The sequence below is a fragment of the Stenella coeruleoalba genome (genome assembly GCF_951394435.1).
Source record: "Stenella coeruleoalba genome assembly, chromosome: 4".
In the NCBI taxonomy this organism is placed as follows: domain Eukaryota; kingdom Metazoa; phylum Chordata; class Mammalia; order Artiodactyla; family Delphinidae; genus Stenella; species Stenella coeruleoalba.
The window spans coordinates 31793566-31816016 of record NC_137149.1 but is presented as its reverse complement, the minus strand read 5'-3'; the positions used below and the strand labels follow the sequence as shown (position 1 = coordinate 31816016).

Here is a 22451-nt window from a genome sequence, read left to right as displayed (position 1 = left end):
GATAAAAGTTTGATGACAAGGGGATATTTATGGAGTCTCAAGATCTCTCCCCCAAAACACCTGTTAGTACATACAAAATAATTTGTTAACTTTACAGCACAAAAACCTGGTAAACGTGATCTTAAATGATAAAAGTTAACTTTGAAAAAGTTAGCCTCATCTGTAATAGGACAAAATCAAAACTGTGAGCCACCAAATATGACGCCCCAAGAATTCAGCATTGTTTCCTGCAGGATTCCTGACAAAAACGTGTAACCGGAACCTAATCATGAGGTAAGAGCAGATAAACCCAAACTGAGAGACAGTCAAGAAAGTAAACGACATGACTATTCAAAAATGCTTAAGTTGTAAAAGACACGACAAAGACTCAGCGACTGTTCCGAATGAAGTAGACGAAAGAGACATGACTGACATCCCGAACCAGGAAGGAAAGGTGGCAAAGAGAAGATTTTAGTTGTCATTGTTGGTTTTGTGATAAAAGACATTATTGGGACAGTGGCGTGATGTGAGTGAAATGCACAGATTAGACAGTATTTTATCAATGGTATTCTCCTGAGTTTGATGAGCACACTGAGGTTAGGTAGGAGACTGTCCTTATCTTCAAGAAATACATATGGAAATAACTAAGTAATGAGGCATCATGTCTGCAACTTTCAAAGAAAGTGAGAATGAGAAAGCAAAGAAATATAGTGTTAATTATGGAAACTGGGTGAAGAATATATAGGAGTTCTTGGTACTATTCTTGTAATTTTTCTGTAAATTTAAAATTATTTCAAAATAAAAAGTTAAAAAACAAAGTAAAAAATTATGACAGGAGACATATGAACTGGTTATAACATGTAGATTTTATTTCGATCCTGATTCAAACAAACTATAAAAAAAGAAATGTGACTACTATGAAATTATCAGAAATATAAACACTGACTAGATATTTGATAGTATTAAGAAACTATTGATATTATTATTATTTAGGTGCAACAGTGATATCATGGTTGTATTTTTTGAAGTCCTTACCTTTAAGAAATGCTTTCTGAAATATTTAGATGGTAATGACATAGGGTTTGAGATTTGCTTCAGAATAATATGCAGGGATGCAGTGGGGTAGGTAGGGGTACAGGTGAAACAAGAGGAGCCAAGAGTTGGTACCACTGAATTTGGGTTAGAGGTATATAGGGATTTATTCACACTATTGTATCTACTTACAGATTAAGTATCATATGTTTCAAATTTTCCCTAATAATTTTTAAAAGAGAAGATACATGTAGAAGCAGCACTGCTTTGGAACATGATATTTACGGGTTCAAATTACAGGTCTAACAATTTTTAACCACGGACTGTGGTCTTTAAGGACTTAATTTCACTTTTGACATCTTCGTAGTGGGGATGATACTAAGGTTACTGTTATGAAGATAAAATAATATAAAGTACCCAGCACGGTGAGATGTACAGTGCCAATTCATTTAAAAAAAACCAAAAAAACACCATATCTAAAAGTTCCTGGCAGGAAATTGAACCCACTGTTCTACTGGTGACTCAAGGTCTACTCTAGTACGAACCAACACTCCAGTGAGTGTTTCCAAGAGGAGGGTGCATTAGCTCTGTGCTGCAATATGCAGCCTTCGCCTTCCTTAATCAGGAACAGGTGCCTAACTGTGAATAGGACCCCTGGGTAATACATCTCAGGTGTATGATGACTACATTCCTAGACTCCAATCAGGTCAAACCTGATTTTGTAAAACTGCCATTTAGCAAGATTATTTATATGAACAGCATGTGCAAAAGGAAACATAAATAAATTCTGTCTCAAATATACGTATTTCACAGATTCTAATAATTCATCTACCTAGGTTTCCTTTCCAAAAAGAATTAATCTAGCTCCACACTGGACATTTAACAGATAAAGTTAAGATGAATGACTTATTAAAAGTTTACATTAGCAGCATATAAAGGATTTTGCTGCCAAAATTTCTTCCAGGTAGAATTATTTCCTTATTATCAGTTCCATTCAGAAATCCAATGATCATTTGCTCTGTCTGCCCATTTTTTCTTGCCAATATTAACAGGTCTTTCCTAAACTTCCAGCCTTTTCAATCCCTTGTAACTATTTATCAATGAATTACACAAATGGCTTTAACTGCCTGTAGCTCCAGACTGCATTTTCATCCCTACCATCTGGTTTCCCCACTAGAGAACTTATGTGGATCAACAATGTAATGGAAGCACCTGATCCACTGGAAGCTTACATTCCCAAGGTATTGTCCCAACTAACATAACCCAGTATGCATCACCATTACATTTTCCTCCAACAATTTTCCATCAAGGATGGAAAAAGAATAATGGGCCACTATGGACCTGGGGCCACTGATACTTAGAGCAACTTTCAGTAATTCTTCACATTCTCATCCCCATTTTCTAAAGGACAAGCGAATTCCCCGTTGTCACACCATAACTGGTAGAAAATACTGGTCTTTTCGCTTATAACTCTTTACGGATTAGTTTAAGACTGCTTTACCTAAGATCAGGGTTTCAACCGTGTTTGAAAATGGGACATTATCTTCAAAATGACTGGAATTTAATATTAACATTTATGATTTCCATTTCTTTCTAGCCTTCTGCCGCCATCCCTGGGAAAGGACCAGGAATTCCATAATTGTGATTTACAGAAATTACACTGTGAAGCTGCTGGTGCCGTGCACAAGAACAAACTTTTTCCTTCAAGAGCTAGCGTGAATATTTTAAGCTTTGCAGGCTATGCGGCTTCTGCTGCAACTACTCAACCCTGCCGAGCAGTGCAAAACCAGCCACAGACGATGCATAAGCGACTGTGGATATCTCCCAGTAAAACTTTATTTACAAGAACTGGCAGTGGGCCAGATTTGGCGTGCAGGCTGTGGTTTACCAACCTCTGAAAGACAAATGAAATTCGGGTGATGGAAGTAAGAGCACTGCGACCAAGACGCCTGGTGTGAGCAGAAGTGTGGAGGCAGGAAAGCAGATGCGTCTGAGGACACAGAATCGTCCATCTTGTCAAACATGGATACGAAGCCTAGCACGTGAGATCGCGCAGAATTTTGAATGATAGGTTAGGAGGGATACTGTGTTCCAAACAGAGACTGTGAGTTAATCAGTAATGTTGCCCAGAAAATTAGGCTAGTAGACTGTGCGGGACTGAGCTGGGGGAGGGTCAGTGGGTGGAGTGGGGAGACAGCAAAATCAGAAGACTGTGGCGCAGAAACGTGCTCCCATATTTTCCATATAAAATAAACCATCCACCAACTCTTTCATTCTCCCCACTCACTCAATCTATTCCTCCCCCAGGATACAGACAGGCTCGTCTGACCAATGACAACCTACACAGTGGGAATGGGGTCACACGGCAGAGACTGGCGCTGCCCGCTCCCTCAAACCCCTCCCCGGTGCTGAGGTCACTGAGCAGCGCTCTACGTGTTACTGACTCACAGGTCTACGTCATCTGACCGAAACTCCTCTAAGCTCCAGACCGTCTCTCCACCTGCCTCATAGCACTCCCGCCAGCCTCCTCCTGCACCTCTGGTCCTCCTCCACGACCTCTGAGCGCAGGCACCACTACCCACTGCAGAGCCTCAGACTCTGGAGGACCACTGCCATCCTCCACACGCACCGCATCGCTCTGCTCCCTAAACCTCACTAAACCCTGCTTTCTTCACTCCCCGTGCCCACATCAGCCCTTCATCCCTGCTTCATGAGGCAACTGGTCCCCCCCGCAACCCCATCTAGCCTCCATCCAGCAGCCAAAGCAGGCAGGGGGGCAGGGAAGAAAGGAGTTGGGACAGGATGAAAATTCTGTTTTAGATACGCTGTCCTGGGGGGACAGTGAAACTGGTCCTGCCCCCAGGAGCTTACAATCTAGTCAGCGGAGGAGAAGCAAACATTCACTTATCAGAGAATAAATCCATGTTAGAAGGAATATACTTCCTTCAGCTCCAAGAGGACATGATTAGATCTTTGTTTTCAGAAGCTAAGTCTGGTGACAATGTGAAGGATAAAGTGATGGAAGAAAAGAACGGGAATGGAGTCACTCCTTCAACTAATTCCTTCCTGCTCTGCCACACGGTGAGTATGAAACCCCTGGCAAACCCAAAAGGTACTTTCCTGTTTTAAAGTCCTGACCTCTCTGCTGCCTCTGACATAAAAAAAAAAAAAAAGACTATGCCACTGTCTTCATAGCCTCAAGGCCTGTTAACCGTGGCACCAACCTTTTCTATTTCATCTGCCTCTTTATGCTTTTTCTTTAGTAAAAACCATGAAACACTGAAGAAAACTTGGAGGGGAAAAACCACCCCAAATGCACTATCTTAATATAACTGTTTTTGGGGTTTTGCATAGTCTCCTAGTTTTTCTCCTTACGCACACGTTTTTACATAGATGTGATCAAATGTGCATGACATTTTATATTCTGCCTGGCCCATTTTGGTCTAGTCACCTGTTTCTGACATCCTGTAGTCCTCTCAGAGCCACAGAGTTCATTGCTGGGTCCTAGGAAATTCTTTCTTTACGTACTCATTCAGGAAACTTACCCCACTTCGCCTGGATTCAATTACCACGTGCATACAGATGGCTTCCGTTAGCTGCATCCCTAAGTCCTGAGCTTCCAACTCATCAGTTACAGAGACTTACTAACAATGTTTCAATAGACACTGCTCATTACCACCCCACCCCTCAATTCCTTCACCTTCACTTACCACCCTCACATCTCAAGCCAAAAGCAGGTCCAGCTGCTGAAACCTGCACCTTCTCCTATACCTCATGTCTAAGTAAAGGAAGAGCCCCGGACTACAGTTTCTCTCCCTCTCCTCCGGATTCGACACCATCCAGTCCAGGAGCCAACACACCATGTTAACAAGTACGGTCTGATCCCTTTCCCTCCAGCAGACGGAAGGGGAAGAAGACAGTGAAGAAGGTTCTTCTCAGGATGCGCTGATTTCTGACAGGGGAAGAACGGCAACCGTGAGTGTTTTCTGGTGGTGGGAGGGGGCTGGGCCCTGACCCCCAGAATACGTGCAGGACACAGGCTGCCTAATCTAGCGCCACGGCCACGGAACCTTGATGTGGCACAGTACAAACACTGGGCTGGACCCCTGTGCTGCACTTTCTCAGCGAGGGGTCCGGGGACAACTGCAGCTCCCCAGCAGGGCAGCTGTGGGCAACGAATGAGCTGGTCAGCAGGGGAGCGCTGCTAACTCCTTCCCCCAGATTTCTCAGACCTGCGCTTCGCTGCCCAGCCCACAGGCAGAGCCCCGGCCTGCATCCCAACCACTAGACCCAGAATTACAACATCCGCCTGCTGTCTTCCTTTCAACTTCTCTGAAAACTGGCCTGCATACAGCAGTAGTTGATAAGTCTTCTCTTGCAGTCCTACGCAAGCTCTATTATCTGCCACTTTACCCCAAAGCTCTAAGTACAGGCATTTCTGATTTTCCCCAAATCAATACAGTAGCTGAACAAGAGGGTCCTGACAATCACTCCAGCGTTGCTGGGAGGCAGGCTGGGGTGCACGCACGCTATGTTTCTGTGGGAGTTTTTTGAAGAGAGCTGGAAATGAGAAAGAGTTTGATCCCCCTCCTCCCTCGGGACTGTCATTTCTTTTACTTAAACTGCTCATGAGGGGGGAAAAGAAATCAACAAGACAGGGCTAGGCTACTTGAGTAAATATGAATAGACTAGAATTTTTCACCAACAGGCACTCTCATACCCCATAATACGGCAGCAAGTTGTTTCTCTTTCTCAGGACTAGAAATGCTTTCAAATTAGAGTGAAAAATAATGTTGGAAATAAAGCTTTTTTGCCAGCTGGACACTGTACTGCCTGTTCTCCACTCCCCTTCCTGTCCAGTCCTGTCTCGTGCCTCTGTGCGCGTGTGCACATGTGCATGTGTGTACATGTGCATGTGTGTGCGTGTTTGGGGGTGGGAGTGCTGTACTCCTGCCTCCATACGGGAGACACCAGTAGGCAACCAGAGGACGGAGGACAGAAGTCTCGCCCCAGTAGCATCCTGCTTCAGCGCTGGGATCCCAGCGGGGTCTACACCCCGGACAACTAGCTCCTGCCCGGCAGCCCCTTGCCACAGCTCCAGCTCCTCTTATCCCACTTCAGAAACAATGCTGCCTTCCGATGCCCTGCAGGAATGGTCATACTACCCCAAATTGCTAGTCCCCGGATGCCTCATCATTCTTTGGCGGTTCCCTCAGCCCTGACCGCCCATCTTTAAACACTCACGTTGTCAGATAATGTTCACAGCCTCATCTGAGTGGGCCTTGACCTGACTGACAAGAGGCTCCGTCACCCAATCTCAGATTACAGCATCTCCAGCCCACTGCCACATACAGGCAAGAAAGCCCAGTGCCTTCAGAGGCAAACTATCTGCTTCCACCTCAGCTTTCTCAGGCATCTGTTGTTCCCCACTTAGCCTAATATATCCATCTACCGTCTCTATCCATTCATTTAAAATACAGTCTGTGGTTCAACAACTTGACAAAGCTTTCTCAGATGTATTCAACACTGTGCTACCACATACTAGCTTGAGAGAAATGATGTCAGCGTTTCCCTTTGTAACCCAGCAGGACACCAGTACCCTGTGTGTAATAAACACTGACTGGTTCTTACTTGGCTTAAGTGAAATTCAGTCTTTCTTTCCAGGATAGTGGTCAATCATCGGTGGTTCAAAGAACTTGCCATCTGGAACCGTGTCACCTTGCAATCACTGACGTGGGTATTAAAGACCTCTCAATCCTTCCAGCTACAGAATGGTCTAGAAACAGCAAAACTGATCATATCAATGTGCACAGGATAACAACCCACACAGGGTAATCAAAGATTACCTAATATTCCCTAAGACGAGGGAAGGAGAAGGAGGGAGAGGTAAGAATAGAAACCCTAAGTAAAAGAAAAAAAAATATTCCCCGTTTTCCCTCCCTTGAACTATGATTTGTACACAAGAGTAGATGACTTGTTATTGGCTTCCAGAAAGAGTTGAATAAGAACTATAAAGGGACCTCCTCAGTCTGTTGCTTATTTGCCTTAGTCTAAAATGGAAAAGTAAACAAAATAACACTCCATCATCTTTTTTGCTGGATTTAAGGCTAATAACCAGCTCTCAGCTACTTTAAACAAAGTTGCAATCACTCATTATGCAACAAATCCTCTAAATGATTTAAAATGTTTGGTACACAAGGAAGAATGTAAAACAGACGTAATATAAAGTCTTGGATTATGAATGATAATTTCTTGATAAGACCCCTCAACAGTGCTAAAAATTTATTTAGTAACACGAATTCCAGATATAAATTATTTTGAAAACAAATTAAAGTAAGCAAGGCGGTCTCAGCAAGTCCTCAGTGAAACATGTCCTGTTCACCAGAAAAAAAGAGAGAAGTCTACACATATTAAACTATCAGATGCTTCTGGATGGAAATAAACAAAGACCCAACTAGAAGTGTCTTATACAACTCAAACATGCATTAGGTCTTTGAATAACGAATCTGGATACAGATGACCCAAGGGCTGGATCAGAAACTCAAACAGTATAAGATTCTTATGGATCCTCACGGTACAAAATGGCTACCAGAGCTCCAAACACTGCACCCTTACATGACAGCATCCAAAGCAGGAGGAAGAGGAAGGATGGGAAAGGATAACTTTTGTCCTAAGCCAGTTTCTTTTCAGGAAGGAAAACCTTTCCCAGAAGCCCCACTTGCTTACATCTCAAAGGTCAAAACTGACTTACACACGGACCTTTAAGTCACACAGTGACAAAAGAGAATACGGCACCATCACTGACTTACAGCAGTCATAATACAGTTCATGACACAGTCCTCTACGACTGGGCCCAAAACGTGTTAGCAAGAGAAGAAAACAAGCTGCTGTATTAGCAAGCGCCGAGTGTAATATTCGGAGAAATTCCTGCACAAGTAGTTTAAGCCAAATATGTGCTTCAAATTCAGAGGAGAGGAATAAAATTCGGAAGGAAGAACGGGGCACCACACGATCAAATACCGTAAGGGGGCCAAGCAAAAGATGTGCATGAACGAGGCAGGCTGGTGGGGACTGTGGAGGTCTGAAGAGTGTGTGTCCATCTCGGGCCTCCAGTGCTTGATCCCTTTCACATCATTTCAAGTATCAGCTAATTACGACACAGCTTAAGAAAAAACAGATACTCTTTCTCTTCCCTTTACTTGTATGCCCTTTACTTACTGGTAAAACTAGCTTCCAACTCACGTAACAGAAATAATGACACCTTAACCTCTTGCTGTGTGCCAGGTACTGTTACGGTGCCTAAGCATCTTAGCTCATTTCACTTTTTAAAAATAAAAACCTATGTGTCGGGTACCATCACTGTCCTCATTTGTACAACTAGGGAACTGAGCCGTAGAGAGGAAACCCCTTTCCCCACAACCACGTAACTTCTAAGTGGTAAAGTAGGGGGCAGTGTGCACACAGGACTCTGAATGACTACCAAGGATCTGAGAGGTCACAGGACCTAAACACAACTGATGAAATGGGAGCTCTTGCCCAGATTCTGGAGTCACTTGGGAAGGCGGGCTTCTGCTTAATAAATACGGCTGGGTGGCCGGGTAGTCCCTTAAAAGGCATCCATACCCACCTGACTTTTCTCGGCCACATTTCCTCAATTTGTACACAGAAGGTATTTTAAAAAGCAGCACCAAGGCTTAGTGTTTAACCATTTCTGTAGTGGGTGAGAATTCACTAGCAGCATGATTGTAGGAGGCTTCAAATTCTTCAGACCTTAAAAAACAGCCTCCTAAAATCTACAGCGAATGCTGTGGCAGGCCCCCGGAATTTGCAAGTGTGGGCGCACCCGTGTAAACACATCATTTACCTACTTCTGTGTAAAACATCTGCTAATCACAGATGTCTAATATAAAAATCCCTGTCCTGGGGCACTTTCTAAGACAGTACTATAAAGAATAGTTTCTACAAACTCTCTATATTTACTGCTCCATTTCCTCCTAATCCAGAAATCTGAAATCATTATTAACCTACTCTTCAACAACTTTTTCTGTTATTTGTTGACAGTCTCTCTCTTCTACACCATAAACTCCTGTCTTATTTATTTATGAATCCTCAGCACTTGGTACTCTGGCATATCAAGATGCAAAACAGACACTTGCTGAATGAATAGCAAATGTGATACTGTTGTTCTATTATTTTCTGCAGTGGTACATTCCACTCCAATAAGACATTCTGGGATATAAAGCACATTGATATGAGTGAACTACGTAGGGTGATTCAGATTGACTACCTTTCCTTACATATTCCATTGCTAAATTTATCTTTACTCCTCATTCTGCCTTACATTTTAGCAAGCATTGGAAAAAATCTTCGAGAACCTCCCATCAAGGAGAAACTCCAAGTAATCCCATGTTAGATAATTAGGTCCATGTCTTACCTGCATTCATATCTTTAAACTTCTGCTTTAGCTCAGTAGGAGTAAGACGGTACTGATCAAGACCATCATTCCAATAAATTCGGTCCAAGACTTGAAGATCTCCTCCAATCAGCCAATCTCCTTGTTCCATAACCATCTAATGGCAAGAGAAAGGAGATAATTCTTTTTTAACAGGAACCAATATCAAAATAAGTAAGAACATTTCTCTCATACAAGCTAAATATACCTGTAAACTACTCTCATCTTAAGGTCAATGGTAAATCTGTTTGGTTTATCAACTGAACTGGCATTAGAGATGCTGTAGAATTAGAATATATTCTATAATTTTGCAAAGGATTTGTGACGCAGCTATTATATTTGCATATGAAACGCAAACAAAATCAAAATGAATAATTACGACTTTTTTAAGCAACCTAAACATTCTTTTCATTGCTGTTGTATGTCGATTAACAGAAAAGTGTGTGAGCCTGGGTCATCCCGCCCTCTTGTGTTCTCCAATCCTAAACTTTTGAGCAATTAAAGTATTGATGATGGAGCTGAACACAAATTCTTGCCTTCCAATCTCCACACCACCTCAAATTTCTTTCGGCTCCACTCGTGTCCTTTCTCTGCATCTGAGAGGAGAAGATATACCCTCTAGGACCCAACCATTTTTGCAATGCAGCTCAAGCTCTTCCCCCACGGCTTCAACTTACCTGCTAACAATGCACCTCAACTGCGTAGTCACTTCCTGCCTGGTCTCCCTCACTAGTAGGTCTCTACCCATCCACCAAACCACTCATTCAACAAATATTCACTGAGCACTGGTATGTGTCAGGGCCTGTGCTAGGCACTGGGAAATACAGCAGAAAACGAGAGAGAAAGATCTTACTCCAATGGAGCTTATATTTTAGTGGGCAAGACAGAGGAGAAACCAGAGAACTATCAGCTAGTGATAAATAAATGTTGCAGAGAAAACAAACAGGGCACTGGAACACAGTGTCCAGGGAGTAGAGTGAATGGCATTTAAGAGAAAGGAGTTAGTAAATGCCTCTCTGAGGAAGGTGACATTTAACCGGAGATGATGAAAAGGAACTCGTCACAGAGGTAAAGTAGTTCATGCAGAGGGACACCAACTGCAAAGTCCTGGCGAGAAACACATTTCTGTCTTTGAGGAACAGAAAGAAAGCTAATGTGGCTAGAAGGTCAGAAAGGCCAAAGCAAGGAGAGGGGCAGCGGTAGTGGAAGAGATGGTGGAAGAAGGCCAGGGCCGGGTCCCACAGGGCCTCACAGGTTTTATTCTGATTACAATGAGCGGCCACTGGAGAGTTTTAAAGGGAGCAGTGATATGTTCAGATCTATATTTTAAAAGACTCACTCTGGCTGCACTAAGGAGAATGGATTTCAATGAGTATGACAGGAAGCTGGACTCCAGCCAGGAGACCGGGAGGGCATGGCTGGTACCGGGGGGCATGGGGCTGGAAGAGGGACACCCTGCTCTAGACCACCCAGCTGGCTTCCCAAATCACCACGTCGTTTGTGACCCTGTCAAATCTGCCTGCCACCTCTCTGTTCCTAGGAAGGCACAGCAGCATAGGGGAAAGAGCACAGAAGACCTAAGACAGACTCTAATCCTGACACCTCACAGGTACCTCTGCAGCTCTGGGCAAGTTGAACCTACTCTAAGACTCCTCAGAATAAAGAAAATAACCCTGTCTACTTCTAAGGGTCACTGTAAGGACTGAAAAGCAGAAACGTGGCTGAAAAGCATAAATACATGTAAATTGTTATTATGACTGAACAAAATTTTAACACCTTGGAGTAGAAACTGAAGCCCAAGGTCCTCTCTCCCACTCGAACCACCAACCCTCTCTCAAACACACCGAGTCTTTGCTCCCCCTGCCGCAGAAACCTGGGAAGCCGTTTCTTACAGCTCCCTCCTATCCAAATCCTATTGGCTCCTCAAGGCTGCACACCAAGTCCTAACTAACCTGAGAAGTCTTACAGACTGCTCTAAATAAAAGTGGCACACAATATAAACAGCATTCACATACGTTCAGTGATTAAAAAATGTCTCCTCCAATGAATTCACACAAAAAGTACTCTCTAGTGGTAGGGATTACAGAGTACGGGAAGCTCTACGTAAGCCAATAATGACTTTCTGCTAAGGATTATGGAAGATGGCTTTAAAGCCCAAGGTCCTGGATTCAAATCAGACCCTCATCCCAACCATAAGCTGCCTAACTTTGGCCAAGAACATATATCCCCCATAAAGTCTCAATTTCTCCATGTGTAAGATGGAAATGCCACCCATCCTATAGGTCTGCTATGTGGTTCAAAAAATTTACATAAGCATGGTTTGTAAACTATGTTATTTGTTATTAATAACTGTAGAATTTTAATGCTGAAGGAATGTCTGGCACCGTTAGTTCAACCTCTTTATTTTATAGAACAATATATTTGCCTGTTTTTTAAGTTTATCCCTTTTTTGTCCTACATAAGACAATGAAATGAAATTGAACACACTTCCATGATCTAAACAGCTGCTATATAAAGTTTCTAGGTAAAGCTACTAAAATTTCACTTAGTTTCTTTTCTTTTTTTTTTTTTTTTTTTTTTTGGCTGCACCATGCAGCTTGCAGGATCTTAGTTTCCCGACCAGGGGTCCAATCAGGGCCCTGGCAGTGAAAGCGCTGAGTCTAACTACTGGACTGCCAGGGAGCTCCTTCGCTTAGTTTCTTTAAAAGTTCACACTAAGTTCCAGCCTTGATTCTGCAAAATATTAACAGTTCCAATGGCATAGTTGATATACAGGTAATGCCTCACATTTCAGCACAAACATTATTGGCAAATCAAGATAAAATGCGGCAAGGTTTACTCAGGACCTTGATGTAGGGGTGGTTCTTGCATGTTGTTCCCCACTGCCTGGCACAGCGCTCCTCCTTCCTGTGCTCAAAAAACTCTGGATTGCGAAGAATAGCCACGCGGCGGCCCTCGTACATCAGAGCAAAAGCCGTGCAGCCGTCCAGCCTCTCTTTATCTTCCTGAGTAGCTGTCAGAACTATCGGTACTGACAAGTTAATGACACCCCCTGCAGGGCACAAAAGAACATAAAGCACACAGCTTGCATTACTCAGCGGGCCTGACATCTACCTTTCACACTTCAGTAGACACTCTTCAAATAATAAAAGATTTATTGCTCCAGTGACAGTGTTCCACTGGTATCTGGCACAGAAAAGCAGGGAGAGAACAAGCAACAAACCCAGAGTTGAAAACAAAACAAAACAGCAAAAATTAAGAACATCAACACTGTGTGCAGCAATACTCCTCACAACCACTCATGAAACTGTCTTTAGGGGGAAGAAGCGCAGAAGTTTAAGCAACTGTTGAATAAGGAAGAATCAGCGGGTTAAGCCTAACATCACCAAAAATACGTGAGTAAGACAAAGAATTATGCTTCAGGGCCTTTACAGGAAAAATATTATAACTGATACCGCTGACAACTACATTTTGAGTGGCAAGTTGGTTAAGTAACTTGAGTATACTTGGTATACCTGGATATCCTTGAGAGAGGAAGACAAAAACACTCAAAAAGTTTTTTGTTTTTTAATCAGAATGGAACTGATGCCAGCTATACTGGTCAGGAAACAGAGGCAGTAAATAATCAGTGGCTCCATTTAAACCAAAATATGTTGCCAGTGAGCCCAAAAGCACATTCTCAGTTCCCAACCTTTCAAGCTCTGAAAGTGTTTTTTTCTTTCCTATTCGTTAAGCGCAAGTTAGAAAAATAAAATACACTCTCAGATTCATATGTGGATATTATTTACGTTATCAAAGAGAAACCACACTTTTTGGGAAATCATGGCATGCCTTCTTTGGGCAAAAGACGTCAATAAAATCCATGATAACAGTTTGGTTGTTTTAAAATTACCACCGTAAGGTGGAGTTCAAAATGGAAAATTAATAGGTAGATTTACACCACACCCAAGACTAAGTCATAACTAAGAAGGCAGTCCACAAAGACTTTACCATTATTTCCAAGGAAGAAAATCAAGAAGTATAATTTAATTCTTATATTAAAGGTTCTTGAGAACAATGAGTAGGAATTACATCTTCTAGTATCTATTTTACTCCCCAGTCAAAAGAAGTTATAACACAGAAGAACGTGGTCGCAACTTTGCAGGGTTCTATGACTTTTTTTTAAAAGTTAAGTATTATAGTGGACGTACAATATTATGTTCATTTCAGATGTACAGCATAGTGATTCAACATTTAAACATATTAAGAAATGATCACCATAATAAGTCTAGTAACCATCTGTCACCATACAAAATTATTACCATATTATTCCTTATGCTGTATATTATATACCTGTGACTTATTTATTTATTTTATAACTGGAAGTTTATACACCTCTTAACCCCCTTCACCTATTTAGCCTACCCCCACCCCCTTCTGGCAACCACCAGTTTGTTCCCTGTATCTACAAGTCTGTTTTTGTTTTGTTTGTTCTTTTGTTTTGTTTTTTAAATTCCACATATAAGTGAAATCATATGGTATCTATCTTTCTCTGTTTGACTTATTCCACTTAGCATAATACTCTTCAGGTCCATCCATGTTGCAGCAAATGGCAAAAGTTCATTGTTTTTTATGGCTGCATAGTATTCCATTGTGTGTGTGTGTGTGTGTGTGTGTGTGTGTGTGTGTGTGTGCGCGTGTATATATATATATATATATACACCACATCTTTTTTATCCATTCACCTACTGATGGGCACTTAGGTTGCTTCCATATCTTGGCAATTGTAAATAATGTTGCTGTGAACATCTATCTTCTCTAGTTAGTGTTTTTGTTTTCTTCACATAAATACCCAGAAGTGGAATTGCTGGATCATACGGCATAGTTCTTTAACATTCAGCAATATTTTCTTTATTGTAGTACATTAATCTTACCAACAATATACAAAGTTTAAGGTAGCTGGAATGTAATTACAATACCCTAAATATCAATTTCTTTGGCAATTTTTTTTTTTTTAGTGTTTTAAAAGAGTAGGAAGAACCATCCTTTTAACCACCTATTTCAGGACTCCTTAACTTGGGACTCCCTGATTCCTTGTTAGAACACCCGGCTTAAGCAAGCATGGGCTTCAGCACAGCACAATTAGTAAGTATGTACACTTTCTGGGGAGAGGCTTTTTACCGTGATCAGGTAGATATGGCATAGGGAAACTGTATTTGTTTTTTAAATCCATTTTCAGCCTTAATCCCCAGGTTGTCCTTCTCCCCCTGCAATAAGTCACAATCAAGAAAACTAAAAATGGAAAGATCTCATGATACGTTTAAAATATTCAGTACTGATATAATTTAGTCTTTAAGTGCTATCTCCGTTAAGATGTTACCAGTACTCTCTATAAATAGTGACGAATCCCTGCAACTGTGTGCTTTCTTTTCCATACTCAATGTACTTGAATATTTTTAAACGTCTTACCATCCAGAAGACAATCGAAATGAAGACACTGCAAGTACTCTCTCTCTCTCATAAAGCCATTCAGCGGGGTTGCCCAACCTTCTGCCAAAACCTGCACCCACTGCATATCCACCTAGTAAACGAGACAGTAAAGAAAAATGCTTTATTTCATGTACTTATGAACAAAAGCATTAATGGCTTTTTGGAGTTTAATTTTGAAAGCAATGGAAACGAACTTCTCGAGAATGTTTATAGATTTTACAAATCTAATAAACAATAAGGTCACTAGGAAAGTATGTATTTTTCTTAATAAATATGAATAACATTAGGCTTCCCATAAGAATAGCATCTCCTAAACCAGTGGTCCTCAAACTTTAATATGTATTAAGAAACCTCTGGAAGGCTTGTTAAATGAAGACTGCTCCACCCCCCAGTTTCTGATTTAGCTAGTTTGCTGTGGCACAAGGATTTGTATTTTTAACAGGTGCCCAGAAAATGCTAACAATGATGGTCTGGAAACTACACTCTAACAACCACTGTCCTGAACTAAAACAAACTTTAGATAAAATATTTACCAAAACAAAATCCCTCACCAATGACAGAGTACCCTTCATTTTACAAACACTATATTATTTCTTGAACTTTAAGATTTCTAGTAGATCCCATCAGAATATTAAAGAATTGATGAATTAACGCAAGCTGGATATGCTCATTTTTTAACTGTGTGTGTGTGTATATATATACACACGGAGCAGTGATTCTCATATGAGAAAAGATAAAGCACCTGGCCAAGAGGTGTGCATTATGATGTGACTTACCATGTATACCCAAAGTATTAGGTTGGCATGTTCCACTGAAAAATCAAATAATGGTAAAGCATTCCCCTCCTTCAATTCACAGGAAAAAATTATATTCGTGCACCAAATTGTTTCACTTTCAAGTTCTCCTCTTACTAATTTTTCCTAAACCTTTGACAATGGCCACTATTCTTCTCTATTGGAATCTAATTCTAGATGGTATCTATTATGGACTGAATGTTTATGTCCCCCTGAAAATATGTTGAAGCCCTAACCCCCAATGTGAATGTATTTGAAGATAGGGCCCTGAAGAGGTGATAAAGAATAAATGAGGTCTAAAGGGTGGGTCCCAACCCAACAGGTCTGGTGCCCTCATAAGAGAAAGAGACACCAGAGCTCCCACGGACACACTGTGAGGATAAGGTGAGAAGGCGTCTGACAGCAAGTCAGCAAGGGAGCCTCGCCAGGAAACAAATCAGCCAGCACCTGGATCTTGGACTTTCTAACTTACTGAACTATGGGAAAATAAATTTCTGTTGTTTAAGCCATCCAGGGTATGGTATTTGTTATGGCAGCCTAGCATACATTATATGATGTAACCTAATTTTTTTAATTAATTACTTTGCATACTGCTGTGCAAAGAACAAACTACCGTATTGAAAAAAAGATCACATTTAGAAAAGGCAGCTGTTTTTCTGGGTTATTGAGTCTAACTGACCTGGATTCATATGCATTCATTCTCAGTTTTGTTCTCTCTCTCTCTCCTCTTCCCTCCTCCCTGCCCTGTGTGTGTGTGTGTGTGTGTGTGTGTTCGTTCATTTGATGCACAGTCTGTCAGTGACAAAATCTATTGTGCCTTTGCAAAGTCAGCTTTGAGTGCCTCTGCTCTCCAACTCTCCCTCTCTCTGCTCCCCTGCAGCATGTCTTAGCTTCTGGTCAGAAACCCAATCACACAAATCACCTAGATAATATACTCCTATCAGGAATGTGAGTAAGTCTTTGAAGAGTCTTCCTCCGACCTCAGAAGGCTTGGGGGTTATTTTTCTTTCTCCTACTTGCACATTTGGCACCTCCCTGGGTGTCCGGGATTTTAACTATATTAAAAGAAAGGCTGGGAAATTCTAGTCCCGGTCTACGTTCTTATTCCTAAATCTCTCCATTTTTAAAGTATATCTGAATGACACAATTTAAAATTCCCTAAGATTTGAAAGTGATAAATTATAGTCACCACTGTCATATCTAGTTTAACTAAGCAGTTTTCTATTGGGAAAAACACCTAATGCTATTATTAGAGCTAACATACACAACAGAATTATTCTTCACGATATAAGAAAGGGAAAGTCAGGGTTTTGACAAGGGATTAGGAAACATGTTTAAAGGGAAAAACTGTTCATTTTAATTATTTAATTATTAAAGGTTTTTAACCTTTTAGAATCCATTCCTTCTGATAAGCCTAAAAATCTTACATAATCTTTGTTCTTTGATATTTCATAATAAATAAATGTTATGACTAAAATGAAATCAAAGCCATGGTAATTTGGAAATACGGTTTTACAAATAAAACATATTTCCCATCCCTGGGGAATTGTGATATACACAACTACCACTATCACCCACACCCTCAAACACAAAAATAAAATCACAAATTCTACAGACTAACCACTATACATAAGGTTAAATCACTCAGTAGGAAAAGGAACAAAGCACTCACTTTATTAATTTTCAATGCTGGTAATGTTTCTGCATCTGTTTTTGCCAAATGAAGTTTATTTTCTGGCACATACAGTTCTTTCACTTCATAAGAGGCATCCACAGGTACAATATCCTATACATACACAAAAGTACAGTTAAATGTTTGATTCAACAATTTAGCTTTCCCCAAAGGGTATCTTAATGAAGAAAATTAACATTTCAAAATGAGACTTAAAAAACGAAGTGTAAGACAGGGATTTAATGCTGTACCTCCCAATCAATTTTCCTAGTGACAGCTGGTCTACTTGCAAGCAGGTAACATCCCACGTGCAAGACTTCATTAATCATAATCTCCCACTATCTAGTGAGACAGAAATTCCTGGAATATGCCATATAAGTCAAGATCATGCAACGGCAAAGAAGAGGTAACCTCAAGTAAGGGGTAATGATAAAAATAATTTGGAAGCAAAGAAATAAACAAAAAAAGCACTCTAAACATAATCATTATTTTCTGTAACATATTATAAAACCACTTCATTCCAGCTTCCACATGCATCTTTGTCACCATTGTCACTAAAGCCACCTTCTTAGTCATGTAACACAGTATTCCAGAGCACGTCAGCTCTACTCCCACCACTGCAGTTTGAGAAACAGCACTCTCTGACGTCTTACGAAATGTAGTCCGGAAATTTTAACCAAACGTCCTAGTATTCATTTCTATCTCATTTGTCCCACAAGTATCTGTCTGTAATTACCACAAACTTATACACTGCTCTTATACACGGCTCATCCAGTGATCTTTACAAGGCCATTCACACTTGTCATATACCTAGGAATAATTAGTAAATGTGTTTTTGGGGGTTTTCCTTTTTTTTTCTTTTTTGGCCACATTGCACAGCATACAGGATCTTAGTTCCCTGACCAGGAATCAAAGCGGCGCCCCCTGCAGTGAAGAGCAGAGTCTTTTCTTTTTCCTTCTTTTTTAAACATCTTTATTGGGGTATAATTGCTTTACAATGGTGTGTTAGTTTCTGCTGTATAACAAAGTGAAGCAGCTATACATATGAAGGGCAGAGTCTTAACCACTGGACCACCTGGGAAATCCTACCAAATGTGTTTAATTACTTTAAAACTTTCCAGTCAAATCAATCAAGTAATCTCTATAAGCATCCAAAACTGGCACTGATTAAGGGTTTTCCATATGTATCCAAGCAATAATTTCTTATGCAAAATAAATTAATTCTCAAGAGAATGAGAAGACAAGCCACAGACTGAGACAAAATAGCTGGAAAAGGCATATCTGAAAAAGGACTGTTACCCAAAATATACAAAGAACTCTTAAAACTCAACAGTAAGAAAAGAATCCTATTAGAAAATGGGCCAGAGACCTGAACAGACAACTCACAGAAAAGATATACAGATGACAAATAAGTATATGAAACGATACTCTACATCATATATCATCAAGGAAATGCAATTTAAAACAACAATGAGATACCACTATTAGAATATACTTATTAGAATGACCAAAACACTGACCACATCGAACGCTGACAAGGATGCGGAGCAACAGGAACTCTCATTCCCTGGTGGTGTGAATGCAAAACGGTACAGCTGCTTTAGAAGACAATCTGGTGACTTCTTACAAAGCTAAACATACTCTCACCAAATAATCCAGCCATCATGCCCCTTGGTATTTATCCAAATGAGGTGAAAACTTACATCCACCTGCACACAGATGTTTACAGCAGCCTTACTCATAATTGCCAAAACTTGAAAACAACCAAGAAGTCCTTTAGTAGATGAATGGATAAACTGTGGTACATCCAGACAATGGAATATTAATTATTCAGCACTAAGAAGAAATGAGCTATCAAGCCATGAAAAGACATGGAGAAAACTTAAATGCAGACTATTAAGTGAAAGAAGCCCGTCTGAAAAGGCTACATATTGTATGATTTCAACTATGTGACATTCTGAAAAGGCAAAACTATGGAGACAGTTAAAACATCAGTGGTTGCCCAGGGTTACAGGGGAGGGGAGAAGGGACGAACAGGAAGAACACAGGGGATTTTCTAGGGCAGTGCAACTACTATTCTCTATGATACTACAATGGTGTATAAATGTCATTACACATTTGTCAAAACCCACAGAAGGTTCAATGCTAATGTAAACTATGAACTATGGATGATAACAATGTGTCAATGTAGGTTCTTCAATTATAACAAAGGTACCACTCTGGTGAGGGATACTGGTAGCAGGATAAGCTGTGTGTGGCAGGGAGGGGAGCCATGGGAGTTCATTCTCTATACTTTCCACTCAAGTTCTGCTGTGAACCTGAAACTGCTCTAAAAAATAAAACCCATTTTAAAAAACAACAGAAAAAGTAATTCAAAATGAATATTAATGGAAGAACCAGGTGTTTAAGGACAATACCTACTACTTTTAGAAAGAAAATGTTTGGGAAGAAACTTCAACTTACATTTGGACTTTCATTAATATCTTCAGTAGTGGAAAAAAGCAGAGTCAGATATGTGTCTCAAAGCTAGACGATCTCATGAAAGCCTGAGTGCTACCACTCAAGCAGTCCGTATGGGTTCTGAGAATCTAGAAAGAATTATTCTACTACATTTTTCTGATATTCTGTTCCCTCAAAGATGGAAGAGCACTGGCTAAATCATGTACCAAAATCAAGCTCCTCCTACCAGTAAATTCAAGGCCTCTGATCTTTCTCATGAAAAACCCAAGAATGAATAAGAAGAGTAAACATGAAGGAAAAAAGAAAGAAAGAATAAAATTAAAAGACATAAATAAAGAAGCACTGCTTACTACCACACCACGTTCAGCTAGGTCTCTGGAAGCCCTGTGTCCTTTGAGCATCCCACCACTCACGGCAAAGTAGAAAGTGTGTGTTAAGCACAAACTCCGCACAGCACAGGGCACTTCATAAACCTTCCAGACCGCCTTCTGCAATTAAGCCTGCAGTAGGTACCCACAGCAGACGGCTACTTATTGTATTTACTAACGGTAAACACGACATGCGGGCATCAAAGAATAATGATGAAGAAGAGAGACAGCCTCAATTTTCTCTTTGTAGATGTAAATACCGTACAACCTTGTAAAGACTCTTTTTTAAATCTAGTGAGAGAAATAGCTTAAGGTAGTCCATTCTGTACCTTCTAACTCCAGGAATTATTTTTAATACATTTATTTTAAATTATAAAACAGCAATAAAGGGAATGTGGAAAGGAGAAAAACCCATCACCCTATATATGTTCCCCTCCAAGCGTTTTTCACCCATGGGCATTACAGGGCAACTGGTAGTTTCAGCATTTTCTACAAAGGCTATTACTCCCTCAACCAGAAAACAAAAATTCAGAATCAACTTTTCCCAGAACAGTATGATGTACATTAAGGGAACTGCACACACTCCCTATACGTTCAATTAGCTTCTTGGACATGTAAAGCTCTGAAAGGTACCTTGAGGAACACACATTTTTGTAAAATAAAGAATTTAAGTCCTCCACACTAGGAACAAATGCTAAATTAAATTACACAAAAAGTCAGGCATTCATTAGGGCTTTTGTGAGAAAGAGTATGGTAGTTTCACAAAACACACTTGAAATTAAATATCTGCATTAATCACAAAACATTAGACACACAACATTTTCAAAACCAAAAAGAGCTACAAGAACGCAACACAGGTCTATAGGTCAGTTATTTCTGATTTTTGTACTTAAGACCTGAGTTCAGATTCTAACAGTGCAACCTTGAGCAGGTTATCTAACATTTCTCACCTTGTCTCCGTCTCAGCTGTTTAACAACACTGCCACCAAAAAGTGTGTGTGTGTGTGTGTGTGTGTGTGTGTGTAGTTACAGGGCTGCTGTGACAAATGACTTGAAGTATGTAAACTGCGGGGCGGGGCTCACATTTACTGGATGCTAACAACAATACCAGCAATGTTCTAAGGGCTTCACGTGAACTAATTCATTTAATTTTCATGCAATCCTACCTATGAAAATAGGAGAAGCTATTGCTGTCCTCCTTTTACAGATGAGGAAATTAAGGCTCAGGAGACGTTAATAACGTGCCCCAAATCCCTGCTGTACTGTGTTCCAACGTGCTTACCACACAAATAAATACTCAATAAATAATAGTTACAGTGTGCTTGCTACATGCCAGGAACTGTCCTAAGCACTCTACAGTTATTAATAGAATCCTCAGTACAATTCTGAGACAGGTACTATTTTTATTTCCCATTTCACAGATGAGAGAATTGAAGCCAGAGAAATCAGGTTATTTTTTCCAAGGTCGTACAGTTAATTGATAAGTGTTGGAACTGGGATTCCAACTCAGGTCCCAACACTATTCTCCTCCAGATAAGAAAACAAATTTTAAAAAATAAAAATTAAAAGAAAAACCTTTACTGTTTTTCCCATAAAACTAAGTTATGAAACATTTTGCCACATAAATTGTTCTTAGTTTACTTTCATGATTTTATTAAACATTTACAGTTCCCAGGGTTTCTGGTCAGTGTGTGATCTTTCTGTGTTAATAAAGTCCTAGACAAAAAGTAAAGATATTCAACATTTCAGTTACATCGAAACATTTCTATTAATAACAAGTGAACGATGTTCAACCAACTTTCTCAAACTCCATCACTGTGAATAAATTGAAAACCTCCACTGCCACCACTTGAGACCCCTTAGAACTTTGAAAACCAGAATCACAGTCTGGGAATAAATGACACAGGAACTCCAGGGAAGAGAAGAATTTCACTGATACAAACAACTCTACGTAAAGCTTTCTTTGCCATCTCTGAAGCCTATATTATTTTGTAAGGATGAGATGCCTTTTTTGCGATGTGTGTTGACTACTCTCCCCCACCCCCCATTTACCACTAATAGCTGTCAACAATCTTGGAGGGTCAGAGGAGCGCATCCAATAGACTAAATCTTTTCATCTCTGTTGGACGCAACAGGGCATTTTTAGCTGGTTTCCTAAGCCATCATCACTAGAGTCAGCTCACAAATACTAATGAACAGCAGCAGTGCACACTGCCCACTGTAAC

The 22451-nt window shown here is 40.4% G+C and overlaps 1 protein-coding gene across 3 annotated transcripts in view; it reads right to left on the bottom strand.

Annotated features, from left to right (window-relative positions):
- The window catches only part of PAPSS1 (3'-phosphoadenosine 5'-phosphosulfate synthase 1), a 109675-nt gene that overhangs the window by 36013 nt on the left and 51211 nt on the right, over positions 1-22451 (bottom strand). For all 3 annotated transcript variants that reach the window (XM_079919974.1, XM_079919973.1, XM_079919975.1), the window contains 4 exons: positions 17399-17512; positions 14912-15023; positions 12310-12515; positions 9446-9581 (listed from right to left, as the gene is read on the bottom strand). In XM_079919974.1, the coding sequence (XP_079776100.1) occupies positions 9446-9581; positions 12310-12515; positions 14912-15023; positions 17399-17512 (568 nt within the window). The remainder of the gene's footprint in view (positions 1-9445; positions 9582-12309; positions 12516-14911; positions 15024-17398; positions 17513-22451) is intronic.